The sequence below is a fragment of the Tetrao urogallus genome, assembly GCF_951394365.1.
Source record: "Tetrao urogallus genome assembly, chromosome: 8".
NCBI classification, from domain to species: domain Eukaryota; kingdom Metazoa; phylum Chordata; class Aves; order Galliformes; family Phasianidae; genus Tetrao; species Tetrao urogallus.
The window spans coordinates 22,846,797-22,866,281 of record NC_136821.1 but is presented as its reverse complement, the minus strand read 5'-3'; the positions used below and the strand labels follow the sequence as shown (position 1 = coordinate 22,866,281).

Here is a 19,485-nt window from a genome sequence, read left to right as displayed (position 1 = left end):
GCAGAGAAATTAAATGTGGGGGTACTTATGCCTGTGCACATCTTTATGTTTGTGTGTGCGTGTTTTTATACGCACACACACAAACACACAGGTTACTGTGTATGTCCACATAGCAATAAATCAGACCAAATGCTTGATTACATAATAAGAAAACACTGCATCAGCTTTTGTAATTGAATCTACATAACAACGTATTTGTCTGTGTGGAGACAGCTCTTGACAAATAGGACCACATTTTGGTGCAGACATCCAGCCACAGAATTGTGATGCCACAAGCTGTAGCTACACCAGTCACTGTTTTTCCTTCCAGAATGCATTATGGCTAATTTGAAACAGGGAAGACAGTTAACATATTTTGCTACTCTTGCATTTACTAAATTTTTGTTGATTTTCACAGCTTTCAGAGAAATGGAAAAATCATCTTGGATCAGATAAGAATGGGCTTTAAATCTTTGAGGACAGCTGCTGGGAATTCATGTTCTTAAAGCCAGCATTTATTTTCATACTTTAAGGTAAGAGATGTGAAAAATACAATTTCTCATTTAAAGGTCAACACCTAGTTCATGCTTATTGAACCAAAAAATTAAACTTAATTAGATGAATCTTAATTTGCCTCCTCTAACCATTTATATATATATATAATGGTATTACTGAAGTCTAACATTGATAATTGTAATGAACTTTAGAACAAAAAGTGTGCCAGAGTGCCCAGATTCCTACTGTGGCATTACATTACATTAGTGTGTGTGGGAAGAAAAAAAAACACAAAACTGATTCATTTTCTCCATTTTTAATGATAGATATTATATTGACTTCAACATCTAAAAAACTTCCATAAAAAATACAAGAAAGAATACCTTACAATTAAATAATATTTAACAAAATTAGAACACATCTTTAGAACTGTCACTCCTGGGATTGACAAAGCAAATGCTGAGAAACACTGTGCACTGACTTCAAGACAACAACTATTTAGCTAAGCATTTGATTAATATATTTATAAAGTATTAAAGATTTGAAGTACCTAGATAACTGCCAAATTTCACTTGGTTATTTGAATCTGTGTAAGTATGGATTGTATTTGCAGTTGTATTGTATACAAAAACAGAACCAGTCCAATAATATGATCCAGGGGCTCCCATTATAATTAAGTCCTAAAAGAAAAATAAAACATTGCTATATTATTCAGGTTTAAACATTCACAAAATTAGCAAAACAAATCAAGCACTTTCCTTTAGATCTTCTGTCGATCCAGAGAAGTGCCACTGGAGATGTGTATGGCTCAGCACCAAGAAATTACCACCAGATTATAGACATTTTTCATCCCTTTTCAAAATATGGTTATTACAAACATTGATCTGAGAACATTTTAGTATGAACATCAAACTGCATAGTTTCACTTTTACTTTAAAAAAAAAATAAATCAGAGTCTTAAAATGTTGATTGTATAATACAGAAAATTACTCTGCAAAGCAAGAAGATAAGGCTTATGAGTGTTAATGTTACATGATACAAACTAATAGCAAGAGAACCATAAGACTCCATACTTTGTTACATTCATGTTCTTTTTCCATGAATAGTAATTTTTAATTGCAGATTAAAAGTGATTTTAAATTAAAAGTATTCTTGGTTAGTTTGGGAATTGTCATGCAAGTGTTACTGACCTTAATTACACTATTATTATATTTTAATTATATATTATATAATATTTATATATTTTATATTTATACACTTGTGTGTATACACACACACACACACACACACACACACACACGGGACGTTTGGTGTCTTCAGTACAAACCCCCATGTAAAAGCTAGACATTCCAGCCTGGCATGACCCATGATTCTCTCCAAACTTTCGCACATGGTCTGCATACAGAAAAGAAACACGAAAGAGGATGAGAAGCACGCAGTATCAGAACTTATTACCAGGTCCGAGCACCTGAGAGAAGCTTAAAACAAAACAAAACAGTGAATCATCAGCCTTCAGTTCCGTAATAAAACTAAAAATAGTGGAATTCCCTGGCATGACCTTCAGTGTCAATACGCCGATGTAACAAACCCAAAGCACTAAGTATCTCTTGGTCACAACTGCCATTGAAATCTTGTGACTTTAAAGACTCCAGTTTTCTCTTTATGTTATTCCATGAGAGTATTCCATGAAATAGTATGAATTGAGCAACACCAATGGATACAACTCTTTTCCACTGTGCCTATAATCCAGGCAATTTGACTGACAGGCTTATGTGTCTTGACAGACATTACTCCGTTAAGGCTTTGAAGGACTTATTACAGATACCTTAGAAATACTGGTACCTATTTAGCAGTTGTTTTACATCCAAATCTCACAGCCCTGTTTTCCTCCTCCTCCTTGCTAACTGCCTCCTATCAGGATCTCTTTGTCTCATCCCTAGGTTTGTTCACCTAAAAGCCCCAGAAGAAAAAAGCTTGACTTCCTTCTGTGGCTAAATTGTCAGCTCTCCCTCACGTTGGCAAGGGACAGGGTCACAGACTGCCCTTCTGGATGGAAAGGAAAGCAGGAAGGTCTTGTTTCAAAGTTTCAGGTCTCAATTCTTATTCTGTCACTACAGTCCTCTGAAAAAGGACTGCCCAACATCTTGAGCAGTGGCCTTGGCAGGAGGCGGTTTAGGAACAGGGATGCACAACAGCTGGACATGTGGCCATGCTGGGAAACCAGAGGCTATATCAATCAGGTGCTACTGATGATTCCCTGCAAGGTACTGCTGAGCACAGCAAACAATTGACAGAGCAATTGAACTGAGGAGGTCCTCCACTGGCCTATTTTTGGCCAGCTATCCAGCTCAACCAGCAAATATGTGTTTCACCTTTTGAATGCAGTTTTTCTTAAGAGATGGCAAACATCCTGCTAGCAAAGTTACATCATTCATAACATCAGCGCTCTGCCTTCAAGCCTTTGGCTGCAGATATCCTGCCCAGAGCAGCAGAGGCTTTTCACAGCTTTGCACCACTGAATTTTGCATCTCATCCTTCCCTAGAAAGGACTCAAGCATTATGCTTACCTATATAACATGGGCATATTCTTCTGCTCAGCTCAGTTCGAAAATCAGAAGAGACAGCAAAACAGATACCATATGGGAGTTTGTGTTCATTTTTTATGTAAAAGATATTTTTCCACCTATGTCCACAAGCCTATGGATAAAAAACATGTGATGTTTGACACAGAAGCACAGGAATTATGAAGGCACTCTGACAAGCAGACTTGCAGCTGCAGCAGTGAATACATACGACAAAAGATCCATTTTCTCTGGGCTGCCTTGATAAGCTGACTCCCAGCCACTGATGATCTCGTTCTTCCAAACAAGTCTTCCCACAGCGCTCCCCGCTAGGATTGCCTAGGACACAAAAACCAGTGCTGAGCATGAGGACAAGCTGAAGGGCTACGTGGTGCCCAACAGATGGGGAACTTTCCCCAACTTATGGGGAAACTTTGGTAGCTGACACCTGTCTGCATTTTGTAAAGGCCACATACATGTTTCATGTTTGTGAACAAAGGCAGGAACCTATGCAACCAAGGGGAGCATGCTGTTTCTGAACATGATGAGTGTGGAGGTGACAAATGACTTCTGCATAACTACAGAAACTGTAGCAGAAAGTGATGTTACACTCAGTTTGATGAAGATTTCATTTTTTTAAGGTAGCATCTCTTTCATAGCTTACATCATATCACTATGAAATAATCCTTAAGTAGTAAGTTCATGTTACTAACCTAACTGAGCCCAAAGATTTTCAACTGATACTCAACAACTGAAAGTGAAGCCAGCATGAGAAATCAAGGAAATCCAGCACAGAAGTGTTCCTTTTGCTCCCTCTCCACATTTTGGTTTTGTTTTTAAACATCTAACAGTGAGCTTATAGAGTAAATGAGGATTTGCTGTTCTGGAATTCAGTCTTCCGGAGTCTGAGACTATATTAGAGTCAGTTTTAGAAACATTCTTTGCAAGGATTTCTTCAGCATCCTTCTTATCTATGTATCAGTCAGTAGCAGATCTTAAAATTATCTCTACTTTAAATGGCTGTCAGGTAGAGGGTATACAACTGCAGTCTCTATGGGGAATGTGAAATCCCTGAGTCTACACGTACTGCATACTTCTTGCCTTGTTGCATTTATTCAGCAGTAAGGGTTTTGTTAAGGAGAGTTAATTTTTAAAAACCTTAAAGAACAGAGTGAAATTTCTTCAAACTCTCCCAAAAAGGATGAAGGGATGAAAGGACTGAGCACAGCTCTGCTGAAAAAGACCTGAGGGTACCAGTGGATGGAAAGCTGGACATGAGCCAGCAACGTGCCCTCACAGCTCAGAAATCCAAATGTATCCTGAGCTGCATCAAAAGATGTGTGAGTAGCAGGGCAAGCAAAGTGATCCTGCCCCTCTGCTCTGCACTGGTGAGGCCTCACCTGGAGTCTTCTACAGTGAGGGTGGTGAGCACAGGTTGCTTATTGTTGTGGTTAATGCCCTGCCCCTGGAGACTTTCAAGATGAGGCTGGATCAGGCCCTTGGCAACCTCATCTAGCTGTGGTGTCCCTGTTCATTGCAGGGCAGTTGGACTAGATGGCCTTCAGAGGTCCCTTCCAACTCTAAGGATTCTATAATTCAAAAACTTACAGCACTACCAAGCCAGCAAATACTCTCTTCCTCCTAGGAAGCAGCAGTTCTCTTGTAAGCAAAAGCTGCACGTTTAAAGGTATTTTAAGTTATATAAATCATGCTTTACGTTCATAAGGGTACCTACTGCACACCTGGGAGAATTGACATTAATATACACTGAACCAGCATTTTTTCTATGTATCACAATGATACAGCTTATGAAGATAACTGCTTATAAAATAAGGAAATACATAACGCCAGTTAAGCAAGTTGTTCTGTACAGTTCTGAGGACCCTCCCAGATGCACTATTGTAGCGATGAGCTGTGATTCCTGAAACCCAGGCACTTCCGAGGAGCAGGAATCAGTTCTGGGGACATCCCACCCCTCACCCTGTGTGGGCACCAGGGCTGAGATCTATCACTGTCCACTGCATTAGCGTGAACATGCAGCCCTAATTCAGTGGATTTGTTGAACTGCTCTTGGAGAACACAACCACCCCATATTAAGTATGGAAACAGAAAGGGGTGTATCTAGTCCATCTCCATCCATGGAGATACATGAATGACTGTGGGTTTTGCTATATACCACTGTTTTAAATGATTGTGTACTTAGGAAGTTTTGTGTATCAGAGTTTTGGACAGAAAATACCAGATTTATAGTATCAAGGTAATTCTTTGTCACATGGTAAAACATAAGGAGAAACATCTGCAGGAATAAAAGCCACCACATTCCCATGTGTAGAAATTAATACTCCTTTAAATCAGAAAAAAAAATTCTGGCAACTCCCTTCCAGCAATGCTTTCTGTCCTCCTCTGGCAAAGAATTACTTGGGATTTCTTTCACTGTGCATGTGAGTTTGTAGGAAATGGACCAAGAGGAGAGGGCTGGTACCGTAACTCTAACCTCACGAGGTTTCCTGAACCTTTTTATTAGTAAGTCAAGAAAGACCAGATAACAGTAACATCTGAGATAGGAGAAAGCTTTGCTCATCTCAGTACTTCACTCTTGTACGTATGTCAGAGGTCCTTAACAAGAAAATGCACCACCATTCACTGCTGCTCATCGGTTACGTATCCTTTTTCCTGGGCTCCACCACGCGCTGATTCAGATTTCCTTTGGCCCTCTGCTTACTGCTGCCTTATGTCTCCTCTCTTTCTCTGATTGTTAAACATTCAAATGTCTTGAAAACGATCGGCCTTTGTGAGCAAGAGAAGGGTGAATTTGACATCCTAGACACAATGATGAGCCCCTGCTCAGCGTAGAACCTTATAAAGGCCATCTCCGGTGATAAAGCTGCATTCTGCACAAGCAGCAGAGCTGCACTAAGCTCAGGAGGACACGGCAGCTTGACTGCCTCAGGGAAAAGGAGCGTGCGTTGTCATAAAGTCACTGAGAGATAAGTAATTGCCCCGTCTGTGTACATTACACAGCTGGAAGATACACTTCTGCTATAACCCCTTCTGCACATATCCACAGAAACAGCATAATTGCACATAAACAAGGTCAGAACTCAAAAAGCCATTTCTAGTCCTGGCCTCAAGGACTCTAATACAGATGTTTGCAACGTCGTCTGAGAAACCAGTTTTATATAACTTGCTTCAGTGCTCTCTGTGCCCAACAGCCTCCCACAATCCTTTTTATCCTTCCAGAACTCCTCTAATGCCATCTGATTATAACAACAATTTACTGCAAGGCCAAGACTCCTGATGCCCTTCTCCTAGATGTCAGGGCCTCAGCTTCCTTTCATTTGCCCAAGGCAATCTTCTCTCTTTTCAAGGATTGGATAGCTCTTATCCCTCTAACGCTCCTCAAACCACTTGCACCTGGAAGCAGATGTTAGTTGAGAGCTGTTTCTGTGATCCCATAACAGACCTACGCTCAGACAGTCCTGCCTTCCTTGGAATACATTTCCAAGTAGACCACTGGCAGGGGATGATCAGTGCAAGTGAGATCAAAAAGCCAAGCAATCAAAAGGACCGTCATTAAGATCAGGGTTGAACATAGGTCTGCCATTTGGGGAAAGCTATTAGCTGCTTACTTTTCCAACGTAATGGTTCGGCTGGGGGAGCTAGAGGGCAATTTCTTCTTAATTGCAGCTGGGACTTAAAGGAAGGGTGAAAGACATTGTGGGCAGTGCTTTCTGAACTGATTCTAAAAAACAAAAACAACAAAAAAACATGCACTGACTTTACAGTATGTATTGTAGTTGAAACTTTCATTTTATTTTTAGACTGGGTGGCAATGTGTATAAAGTCTCCTGTTTTTTTCACTCAATAAAAAGCTCTCAGTTTCAAATCTGAGAGCAGTTTCCCTGAAAACATTCTACAAGTCCAAAATATAAGAGATCTAAAGATCTGAAGAATGAGTCCCTCTACAGTCGTCTACTGTTGCCCAAACTGACACGAATAAGTTCTTGAAATTCAGAAACATGCTAGCAGGCTGACAGTGCTCTGGATAATATATTTGAGCATTCTATTTTGTATTAGTGCCTACAGCTCCCAGCTGTGTCTACATTTAACATAAACCATCACCTAGAAATACTCCAAATATGGATAAATCAGTGGTCTAGACTGTCTGACACCAGTAACAGAAGTACTAGAGCTAGAAACAAGACTCACAACTTTACTCCTCTTTTCAGCAGAGTGTTTTAGAAGTACCACCAAGGGGCTGTGAAGGCAAAAATTTACTAGCGGATTTCATTGTTCCTCTTGGTTTTTGCACCAGCCCATATCCTTGCAACACCATGAGCAATACAACAATTCTCTGGATGTGTTGTTTTTGGATGCTGCGATGACTGCAGCATAAGACTGTTCCCCACAACTCTTTCTCTATTGAGCAATCAGACAGGGACATGTGACATAAAAAACACAACAGCAGTTCTATGTGATCAGGGGCTTCATAAATTGCCCACAAATCCTTCGTTAATTTCTTAAGTCAGTTTCAAGGCCACTTTAGTGAAAAATAGCAACAATATGTTTTAAAGTTTTTATATCCAAGTCCTTTTATTTATTACAAAGTTCTGATGTTCAAAAACCCCACTTCTGTTATCAACTCTACATTTCATATCATCTCAAAGACTCTTCATAGGAAAGACATGTGAATTCAAGTAATTAAAAGAAATGGCTGTTTTGCCATCTGCCCATCCCAGGAATGTAATATATCCTTGCACTTTTTTTCAGATAAAACTACCCTATTCTATAAGCTCAGAACCCAAACTCGTTGCTGGTAAGAAGCAGAAGAACTAGGTCACTGACTGACTGAAAGATACAGTGCTGATAAAGACCATTATGACCCCAAGATGCCGACAGCCTCAATGAGCTAGACAAGAGATAATTAAGTTTAGCTTTGCAACTGCAAATTCCCTTGTGTATTTCTGTGACCGCTGAGCAGGAAGGCAGAGACTTAATGAGGTTCAGATCCTACCCTACTTCATTTACATCCCATGTACCACATCATGGTTTGGCTGCTCTACTGACCTCACTTCTTGTTTTACTGCAGAACTCTTCCTTTAAGATGCATTTATCTTCAGAAATACTGTAGACAAACATTGGTACTACAAAGATGCTATCTAGCACTAAGGGAAATAAACATTTTGCAGAACTCTTGCGGTATCACTGTTTTTAAAAGCTCAGGACAAGACAGTAAACACTGCTGTGTAACCCGCAATCTCTAAATCCAGGGACAGAAGCAGTGTTAAGCTAAGCTTTTAGTACCATGTAAACACTTCTGGTCACCTGTTGCATCACTTTGTTTCGGATCTTCTAAGCTACTGAGGAAAAGATCATGAATTTCCTTTGTTAGACAGAGCTTTTGTCCCCACACTGGCTAAACAAGTGAATGGAGAAGTGCTGCAGAAGTATTGCAGCTTTCAAAGAAGCTGAAACCTTAGCACCCTCCTCCTCACCTACACAGTGAGAGGCTATTTTAGCTTCCAATCCAGGAACAGAGGCCCAACACCATTTCTGCATATGCTACTTCACCCACTGGTTGACTTCTTCGACTTTCCCAAGCCTCTTAAACAAGCAACTGGAGAAGAAAGCTATTTCTTAAACACTGTATAAATTTAACGTTGGAAGAAAATTACTCCAATAAATAAAAACAACAACAACAACAAAACAAACCAACACCAACGATCTACTTGGGCCGGTATAACTTCATGTGCTGTTCTTTCTACGTGCAACCACTTGTATACTATCTATTTGTAACTTAGTCACAAAAGGTAACTTTCACTGCCAGTTGCAAACAAACAAACAAACAAACAAACGAGGTCAAACCTGTCCATTCTGAGCACAAGGAAATCGTTGTTCTAACATTTTTGTCTTAGAATCCTGCCCCCATGCTGAGCGTGCAGCAGGGCACGGCACGCTATCGCCTGCACTGCTTTCAAACGTTTTGAAAACTTTCCCGCGCTTCTTATCCTGACTGGGCAGCAAGTTGGCAGCTCTAACGGCTCCAGAACGTTCAGGAGACTTTATAGGCACAGCAAAGAGACAGAGCAAAACATGCCGTGCGCACACGAACGGAGCCCAAAGGAACTGAGATGTGCACATGGCAACCTGTTGAGAAGCGCTCTTGTTTTGAGCAAGCATCCGACACTTAGAAGTTGGGTGTGCAGTCACACCTCCCGAGGATGGCAGAAGTTTGGTTAAACACAGGAGATGGAAAAATGGAGTCGGTCACGCGTAGCTTTGGTCCCTTGAAGCTCAGTTCATGAAGAGGGATGAGCACCGCGCCAGGTGGCCGTGCCGCACCGTGTGTCGGGGCGGCTGCTGCGGGAACAGCTCTATAAAAGGCCCAGCCCGCGTTCCGAGCCCCGCGCTGGTGCAACCACTCTGCCTCACCAGCCTGCTGCGGGAAGCACGAGAAAGCACCGAACCTCCCCCCGGGGCGGCCGAATAGAGCATTAAGAGATGCGAGACCACGGAGCGGGAGAGGGAACCTCTCGGCCAAGTTCTGCTGCGGTCTGTTGCTCCCAGACGAAGAAAAGCCTCCCCCTTCTCAGCAGTGCAAAACGGCCCCGCAGCGCCCGACGGCAGCGCCCGGCAGCACTCCGGTCCCGCAACGCTCAACAGTCATCCCGCCGCCGACTCACCGAGCTGGAGCTGCTCGCACCTCCCGCGGGGATTGCTCTCGATCCGGCAGCGGAAGACGGCCCCAGGGCTGAGCACGGAGCTGTTGGCGGCCCAGCTGGCCTGCGGGGCGCCCGCCACGAGCCTGCGGGCAGACGGGAGGCGTGAGGCGGCCGCGACGGGGCACTGAGACGGCGCGGCGACCCGTCCGAGACTCACCAGCGCTCCTCGCCATGGCCCATCAGGAGGACCGAGTAGCCGAAGAACGTGCCGTTGTCCCCGCGGAAGAGCAGCGGGTGCCGGGTGTCCACGTTGTAGGTCCGTGCCGTCGGCAGACACTGCCACAACAGCAGTAGTGGGGCGGCCCAGCGCGCGGTCCGCCCGCAGCTCCGCATGGCTCCGGCCGGCACCGGGCAGACGGGCGCCCGCCTTCCCGCTCCGCTCGGGGAGAGAGACGGCCCCGCCCTGCCCTGTCCCGTGCCCTGCCCCGGGACGGGGCGGCCCGCGCCCCTCACAGCGACCGCTGCCGGCGGGACGAGCGGGGAGCTGCGGTGCGCGCGGCGCCGGGTGCCCTCGGGAGGGGACGGCTCCGCCGCTCCACCTCCTGCCGCGCCGCAGCAGCTCCGCTGCCGTCTCGGGCGCGAGGTCGGGTTTCTCCCCGCCCCGTCCGCGCCCGGCGGTGCCGGAGCGGCGCGGTCTGCGCGGCTCCCCCGGGGGGTTCGGCCTGCCGGACCTCGCGCCGCAGGACCGTCAGCCCTCGCACCTGCCCGGCGGGCGGCGTGGGTGAGCCGTCTGGGTACGGTATGGCGGCGGCGGGTCCGGCAGAGCCTGGCCTTGCCCAAAACGCCCGCCGGCATTCCTGCCCGCTGCCCTCGACGTGCCCGAGGCGGGCTGGATTCTATTGGCTGGATCCCCTGAGCGCATCTCCCCGGAGTCCCAGCAGGGAAATCCCAGCCAAGCTGCGGGGGAACTACGTGGTCAGATTTGCATTTTCCTTCTAAAAGCAGATTAATCTTAGAACCTGTTCAGTTAGACTCGCTGCACCTCAGCTGACGTTCCAAAGGGGCATTCCTGGCCACCCTTTCATGGCAGGGGATGTCTGAGCCCTCAAACCGGTGTCTGCAAAGCAGGGGACAGTCCTGGGCCCCTTCCTGCCTGTGTTGTATGAGACCGCTCCCAGCTGATGACTTGTCCCTAAAGGGAATGAAATCAGGACAACCCTCATCACTTTAGTCACATTTTAAAATGACTTTTTGCATTCCTGTTCAGTTCTTTCTGTGAGTTACTTGCAAAGATATCAGCCAGTCTGCTGGACTGGACAGGAGCAAAAAAAAAAAAAAAAAAAAAAAAAAAAAAAACACTAACAAACCCAAGCATTGCACAAGAAGTAGGATGCTTATCAGATAGCAAGATAGCGAGGCTTCCTTGATCTTAGCAAGAAGCTTGGCTGTGTGTGTTTCAATTTAGCTCATGTTGTCATGTTGAATTGTTGAAATCAAGGCTGTTACTTCTGCCAGCAAACCTTGCCTCAGAGTCCCTTGAATACCAGGGCTTCCTGTTGCTGCAGCAGCCTGGTAACAGAGCAGAGCCCAATGCAATTTTGAGTTAAAGGAACAAGATCTTAACTCTTCAAAATTTAAAGTTCAGTTGCAAAGATTACTACTTGGAGCTGGGAGACAAATCCATTCTCATTTCAACTGGTGAATATTCTACACGTTAGAAGTAAGTGTGAAATGGTGATGTACCATCCTCTAATGGAAATTCAGAACGTGGCATTATAAAGCTGTTTGAAATAAAAAAAGAAACCCTCTCATTCCCATTCAGTTGATAGAGGTGCAGAAAATGTAATCTTTCCGCTCAGTACTGAGCAATTACTAGAGTGGGACACTGAGGCAGTGCAGGATCAATACATCTCATCTTCCTAAGCACATTTGTAGCTCCTGGAACGTGATCAGTGCACTGCAAGGTGTGGCAGTCAGTCAGCTCTCTTTTTTTAAACTACTGATCTCTAGAACAATCACAGGGCTTCCCTGGGAAATACTGATGCGGGGCAGTGACTGTTTCGTGTAAAGGAGTTAAACAGCCCTCAGCTGCTATTCATCTTCCTTCCAACTGCTGACATCAAAGGAGCTACGACAATCAACAGCAGCTGTGAATCTGCATTTCTACCAGGCAAGTTTTCACTGTCATTTTGAAAGCAACAAAACAAGCATGATTCAAATCCGAAATGCTAAATTGTGGTTTAATTGGTGGGAAACCATAACATCATTTCACCACTACTTGACCCCCTAGCCAGTTTTCAGGGACTTCCAGGCTTTTCTCTAAGAGATCATTACAATTCTCGAGTTCATTTCTTAGTCACAAAAATCACCAAAAAGCTCTATCCCTTGAATGCCAGAAAAGGGAAGAGCAATTTCTCAGCCTCCTTTTCACTGGCAATTGTATGGCCTAGGCATATCTGTGCTTTTGCTCTCTGTCAAGATCATTTTTGTGTCTATCATTTTGCAAATAGTTGATGCTGGAATCAAGTAAGTGCAAATGGGCAGTTTCCTTGCAGCTGTGTTTCTAACCATTTGGAGGAGTTGCAGAATTGCAGGGGTTGGAAGGGACCACTGAAGATCATCTGGTTCAAACCCCTGCTAAAGCAGGTACCCTACAGTAGATTGCACAGGAAAGCATCCAGGTGGGTTGTCATTTGAATATCACCAGAGAAGGAGACTGCAACCTCCTCCACAGACAAGGGATAAATGTACACAAGTTGTTTGCAGAATTATTGCAGAATTAAATTAACATGAGTTAATCTTTTGAGACTTGTATGTTTGAGAGCCTGGGGAAAAAGAAATGCAGCTGAAATTTATAGTGATTTTGTAGAACCTCCAGTCTAGTGGTCCCTGGACTGCTATAGAGGGTATGGAGCTGGCAGCACAGATGCCAGCTGACAAGAGGTAGATCCTAAAGCTGTGGGCTTCAGCTGTTAGCACATAAATAGCTGCTTACTTGAAGCAAATGAGAACTGTGTTACACCTTCCTTGTCAGGAAGAAATGTGTCTGTTGTTTTTTAGATTGTATTAGAATGGATGTAGTCGTTATCCATCAATAAAGTTCATGGAATTACGTAAATCTGCTGGAGTATCAGAAACCAATATTCTGAGAAATACCTGAAGTTTTCAGCACCAATCAGGTGTATGGCCAGGAGAGCACAAAATCTCAAAGCCAAACTGACAAAATGGTGTAATAGAGAGAAAACTTAAGTTTTAAGGATTCAAACAACTTTGCAGAAAAGATAGAACCAACACTGGAAGCTAAGTACTCATATTTACAGAGAAAATACATATTTATATTTTCTTCACAAATATGGATACTGAAATTATCCTGAAACAATGAAAATAAATCATTTCCCAAAATAACCTTGCTAGTATGCAATCTCAGCAGCATATCTCTTGCAGTATTCTGTGATTAAACACTAGAGCAAAATATCATGGTGATTTGCTCTTCTGCTTGTTGCTGCTTCACCATCTAAGGCAATTTCAATGAAGCTCTTGGGATGGCTTCTTACGTGAGAAAGTAAATTAGGCCACAGTTTGGCAAATGTTTTATAGCAGATGTGTGTACTTCATCTGATTCTCTTCATCTTTTGCTGCTCATTCTTGAATCATGCTGCTGTCTCTGTTACACTGTTATGCATCTGAGCAGTGAACCAGATGAGAAAAGTGATCTGGGTTAAAAATAACCCAGCTACACCCCCAGATCTAGATCAGTGCATATATTGTGTGACTGGCCAGTTGTATTGGGTGTGTCAGGAGTGTGGTTTAGGCCAGTTCCCCAGCTCATGGGGCTGTATCAGTAAGTGACAAGAATTTGAAAAGCTAAACACTAAAGTCTACCCATCTAATTCCTTAAAATGGAAACAGAAATCCATTTCCCCAGCACTGAGTGAGCTGGAGTTCAGATATCTTAGCCCGAATGTTCTTCTGTCTGTGCCCTGAGGTGCCCAGCTTAAAAAGTTATATGGGAGTAAGCCTGATTTACTGATGCCATAAATGTCAGCATACAGTATCATGTGAGCAAGGTAACCTAAGTTTGTATTTCAATCATATGTGCTCCTTCAAGCTTCGGTATTCCAAATGTAATTACGAACACTGGATTTTTCTGGAGAGGTTTATTGAGGCAGAATGGGAAGAATGCAAGCATAACCAGAACAGGCCATATCACCCCTGCCGTGTACATCAGCAGTTAGATTTAGACAAATGTAAGTACACAGAAGTATGCATGATTTGCAGATGTAAAGCAGAACAAATACTCATAAGCAGAAGTGTCAATATCTGGAGTCACTGCACATGTACCTGGCAGAGGTAAGATAACAGCAAATACCACTGTAAAACTGCCTGGGTGAAGGTAAGCAACTACTGCCCAACAGAGTGAATGTGCTCAGAAACTGTGCAGCAGAAATGAGGCTACCGTTTGGCAACACTTCTGGCACTCTGCTTCTGGGCTTTTCACCCTGGATGCTGAGGGAGATCTCTGGCATCCTTTTGGAGGCATGCTTGAGAATTCTGTTTGTAACCCAACTGGATGGTATAAAAATACAGATTTCAATGGAAAATATGTCTATTATGTGATCTTAGAAACTTTTCTTTCTCTGGGTTCCCAGGTTCCACAGGCTGCACAATTAAACTTCTAACAGATCACCCATTTTATCTCTCCTCTTCAGCAAGATTCCTTCTAATCCTCAGGTACCAGCCACCTTTCTCTGAGATGATCTGATACTTATTAAAGTCTGCAGCTTTCCTCATCTTGAATTTAATTTTTAAATTTGTTTTCAGTTCTGAAGACATTGATCCCTGAAAGCCAATCTTCTCTTTCTAGCTGTAATAGTTTGTCTACAAAGTGTAATTTCTCGGCTTTGTAAACCTTGTCTTCACAAAGCCCTATGATAATCAGGGCTATGCTATGACTATAATAATCTATTAAACTCAAAATAATGATGCAGATTTTTAAAGACAGAGTTGAGTGAAGTGCATTAAGGCACTAATGCTGAAGTCTGTAAAAAGAAAGTAATTTTAAAATAAGAATATGCATAAATAAGAGCTTATCAGAAATTATATGCTAGAGGCAGTGCTTGTGACAAGGTGCTGGGATGTTAACTAGTTACCGACCTTTCTCAGCCACTTGTGTCTCTCCAGAAGATATTGTTTAACGCAGCATTAGTCACTGGTATTTCTTCTCTTTCCTCCATCAGGCTCTTATAACCCTAGGATGATTTATTTGGAGTACTTTTTTGATAATTGAAAGCTGTTTCACGGGGTGGCTGTTGTGGAACATTTTGAAGCCTGAGCCATAGGAATTCAGCAGATAAGACTTCACACAGCCATCACTTGATCAGCCAGGGATCCCACACGTTTTTTGTCTGTGTTCTGAGAACTAAGAAACCTCCGGTAGGAGATTTCTGCAAACATGTGAGTAACTTTCGTTAGAAAATGTGATGTTTTCATTTTTTCAGATGGCTCATTTCCTGAGTTCAAAGAGGACTCGAGCGCTGAGAAGCCTCTCAGACTACAAGAGTGGAATATTGAGGTAGTAACTACTGTGGAAATTTTTATCTGTTACTTCATTGCGTTTGGAAGGAGTATGAAAGGAAGTCACTGAAAAAAAAGCCCACAACTATGCCTTCCCATAAGCTGTTCAATTGGAGAAAATAAATGTATTGCATCTTTAATCACTCTGTCAAGATTGCTTTTGTGTAACGCGTCCCACTGCTGGTGAGAAGCGAAAGAAAAACACTGTTGGAAGAGCCTACCTATGTCTGTTATTAGCTTTCTTCTGTGTAACCTGTACTACTCCCTTTTTATTCTCTAATGGGGGAGCCATTTGGCTTAAATTAAGTTTCTTGTATGGGCTGAACTTGAGTAACTGATCACATGAGCATTTTCACTGTGTTGCAAGTACGGGGAAAAGCACACATTCTTAAACGTCTTCACGAATATGCCTGCTTCCAGTTGTGTCTGCCCTTGTTCTCCTTTATTTTGTATATGTCTGCTTCTACTTTTGGAGGAGTCACCAGATCTACTTTCAATTAGAAATAAAAATGTTCTGCTGTTCCAAGCTAGAAAAATTTGGAAGTGTCATTTTGAAATTATCAAAGTACTTAAATATTGCTATTTCAAATCGTAAATTTCTAAGCCTGTAACAAGGACAATTTAGAGTTTTGATCAGACCAGAAATACTTTCTGTTTTTCCTTTTTTTTTTTTTTTTTTTTCTACAATGGCAGTGGACCAAAAAATCTAATGTTCGTTTGCAGTCACTTGAGAAGTTACAGAAGGTGAATATACTGTTACATTTGTCCCTAAGATTCTTTTCAAGAAACTTCATTTTTCCCCTGCAGTAAGATATGTGTGCTTGAATGAAAAGGATACATTGTCCACTGACAAGTATAATTAAGCACAGATGTCTGAGGCACCAAATAGCAACTCATTTAGCAAAGGTCTTAATTTTTATCATTTTGCTCGTGTTCTCTTAATACAGCTTCATTTAGAATCAGTTAAAGAGGAAGCGGCTTTTCATTTAATTGATAAATAGTGTTCTCATCATACTTTTCAGGGAATGTTTTTGAGACCTTTTTTTTTCTACCCATGAGCAGTTGGTGAAGTAAAAGACAAGTTATCCAGAATAACTTTTCAATATTTAATGGTGTGATATGTGTAGAGGCTATGGCATCCTGACTACCAGAAGCAAATAATGGATCATCATAATCAGAAGCAGATGTGTATGTGTGACAAATTCATTGCATATCCTCTTTTTTTTTTTTTTTTCTTTAGAATTTCTGTCTAAGATTGTTGAATTCCCAGATCTGGGCCAACTATAAATAAAGAGGCATCTCTGTGTCGTCCATTGCAAAAGTATGGATCGTCACAGTTGTGGCATTTTCATTATTTCCACCTTTTAAGGAAGCATTTTAGGTTTGATACAGTTATTTTGTCATGAGAAGTAAATATGTTTGTTTGAAGGTTTTCAACATAAAGGCATTTTTTTCATTCTTATATTCAAAATGAACGTTTTTTATTCAGCCCTTTCCTGCACTTAATTCCTATTTCAGCCTAATGATCTCTCCTTGAAACAATAATTCTCGACCACCTTTTGATACTGCAAGTTCCCAGTTTCTGCATGTTTCTTTCTAGTGCAGGTTCTGGGACTTCACTGACAAGGCTGGGTGCAGTGGGAAAAGGAGAGAATTCGAAAGAATTTTGATAGCTGCAAAGAAGCTTTAAGATGATGATCTGTTTCTTCTGCTGAGCAAGAAATAAAACCTGAATGCATAATTTTTTGGTGATTTAACTAAAGGAGATATTAGCTTTGCTGTTAGGAAGCATCAATTCTATATTACAGATACTCAGGAGAGTATTAATACAATATTTATCATCACTAGATCAAAATCACTTGGTTAAAGCTTAGATTCCATTTGTATCAGCCTTTGAATACATGTCAATACAGTGAGACTGTCCTGTTACAAGTACTGCCTTAATAGTTTAACTTTCCAAAGATGTCCATTCAGGAATATTCAAATAGCTGAATATCTTGAAGAGAGTGTAGGTGTCCTATGGTGTTTTTCCCCCCTCTTCTCTCACTTGTATTTGTGACAAAAATAGGCGTGATAAATGATTAGCAACAGCTGGACAGTTAGTACTATAGAGTCTGCGGGTCTGCTGAGCCTGAAAGCCTTTGGCTCCACAGGAAACATGAGCACTATGGATACAGCTCCCAAATTACGGAGTATTGGTTGCACATCTTTCACCAACTGTAGGGTGTTCTTTCAAGCAGTGACAACGGCTGTGTTTCAAATAGGAACAAACTCAAGACCACCTTCTTTCTAAAACAAAATAAATCAGTTGCTGTAAGAGGACTGTTGAAGAGAAACATCTGGAGGAAATGCCACTCTGGTTTCAGACTTGCCTTTGGAATACCCTAACATACATCTTCCAGGATATGATACTGTGCTTCATCAGACAACATCGCAATGAGATCATACATCTGAATATGGAGTGCAGCCTAGCATTATGAAGCATGGTGATTGCTATGTCTGATTCTGTTTCCTTAGTGAGTAAATTAGGGATATTTCTCATCCAATCATGAGAAATTGGATCATTACTTTGAAGCTAGAATGGAATACTAGATATGCACAAAAATGATTATTTCATGAGCTCTGAATTTATGTGAGGGTAGAAGACGATGTCTGTAACCAGAAGCAGCTCTGAGATATCAACAGAGTATCAAAGACAAACTACAACTAAATCCAGGTCAGAATTAAGGAGAGAAAAAATTATGGTACAAAACAGTGAAAATGCCATGATTTTGTGGAGCCACCTGTAATCTGAGACTGTGGATTGTTTCAGAGGAGAGGAAATAACAAGGTTGATGTAACTTTACATGTAACTGTTAATATTTTCTAGTGCTCCTTCCATGTATGCTCTTAGAATGAATACAAAATACATCTGTTCCTTATAATAGATCTTCATGGATTTATTAGCCTTTTTAAAAAATTGGGAGAATAAAAACTTTTTTGGCAAATTCTCAGATCTCTCATTGTTAAAATGTTGACTCAAAATGCCATTGATACTGACATAATCTTCATAATTAGTTACTTGCTACCTGTGTATTGATGATTTCATAGCAATCAGGTCTGATATAAGTTAAGACATTTGTATTTTAAAGAATTTCTTTTGGTTTTGGTACATGTAGAGCTTATAGTAACACGACCATCTGAATATTATCATCATATAGTTTGCAAGGAGTTTTTTAAAGTTACAGCTACATAAACAAGGAAGATGAAGGAATATTCAGACTAGGAAGAACACAGAGTATGTAGAGGTTATGTATGTAGAGAAGTATGTACCTTACTTAAAGGTAAATATATCTGTCCTTTTTTCTGGATTTTGCTGAAATAGGTTACATCTATTCACCTGCCTTCTTCTGTGTAGTGATACATGCGAGAGGCATCATAAGCAATTAGTTGCAAATTGTTGCTATAAAATCGGCAGTGAAATGAAACGATCTGTTGCTGTCCTACTTAGAGACGTTTCTGTGAGTTGTTTTAGAGTATTGTGTGCAACAGATTTAGCATTTTCTTTTTTTAGGCTTTGATTTTGACATGTCCTAATTCTCTCTCTTTTTTTTTTTTTTCTCTGGAGTGTTGTAATCATAAATTGATGTATTTGAAATGTAATTAAGCTTTTGGCCACTTGGACACTGCAGAATCAACACCCAAAGTACATCTATGATCTATATATATACATATTTTGATCTTATATTCGTGTCTTTTGTTACAAAGTGGATGTGGCTCATTTGTTCTCTTATACTCTTATATTCTTTCATTAACTTATTTCAATTTATTTTAAAAAATGTTTGCAGCCTGTATAGATGAAGGTAGGGTGTGAAAATTTTCATCGAGTGCTTATCACACAAGAGAAGCAGGTGCCTCACAGTATAACTTGTTCTGACTGCATTGCTCCTCCTGTTATCAAAGAATATTGGTGTTCAACTCTAAGTTGCTAAGGTACATAGTTCACAAAACTATAGTGTGCTAGAACAACACAAAGAGAGATTCTTTAAAAAAGGAAATCTGCAAAAGAGCCTTCTTATTAAAACAGTGATGATCTTCTACAGCTTCCTAATTTCCTAAGGAAGGAATAATATCTACTAAGATTTTTTTCTGCTTTTTCTGAGACAATACTTCCAAAAGTTAAGGGAAGGCAATGTGCCCTCTTCCACATATTTGTGGTTTGCCTCCAACTAAAC

The 19,485-nt window shown here is 41.6% G+C and overlaps 1 protein-coding gene across 1 annotated transcript in view; it reads right to left on the bottom strand.

Annotated features, from left to right (window-relative positions):
* Positions 1–10,090, bottom strand: part of ITGA4 (integrin subunit alpha 4) — a gene marked incomplete at both ends in the record, with an annotated part of 31,258 nt that extends 21,168 nt beyond the window's left edge. The window contains 6 exons of the mRNA XM_079539421.1: positions 1,025–1,154; positions 1,802–1,869; positions 3,042–3,171; positions 3,268–3,374; positions 9,719–9,840; positions 9,915–10,090. Coding sequence (XP_079395547.1) covers positions 1,025–1,154; positions 1,802–1,869; positions 3,042–3,171; positions 3,268–3,374; positions 9,719–9,840; positions 9,915–10,090 — 733 coding nt within the window. The remainder of the gene's footprint in view (positions 1–1,024; positions 1,155–1,801; positions 1,870–3,041; positions 3,172–3,267; positions 3,375–9,718; positions 9,841–9,914) is intronic.
* Positions 10,091–19,485: the final 9,395 nt, after the last annotated feature.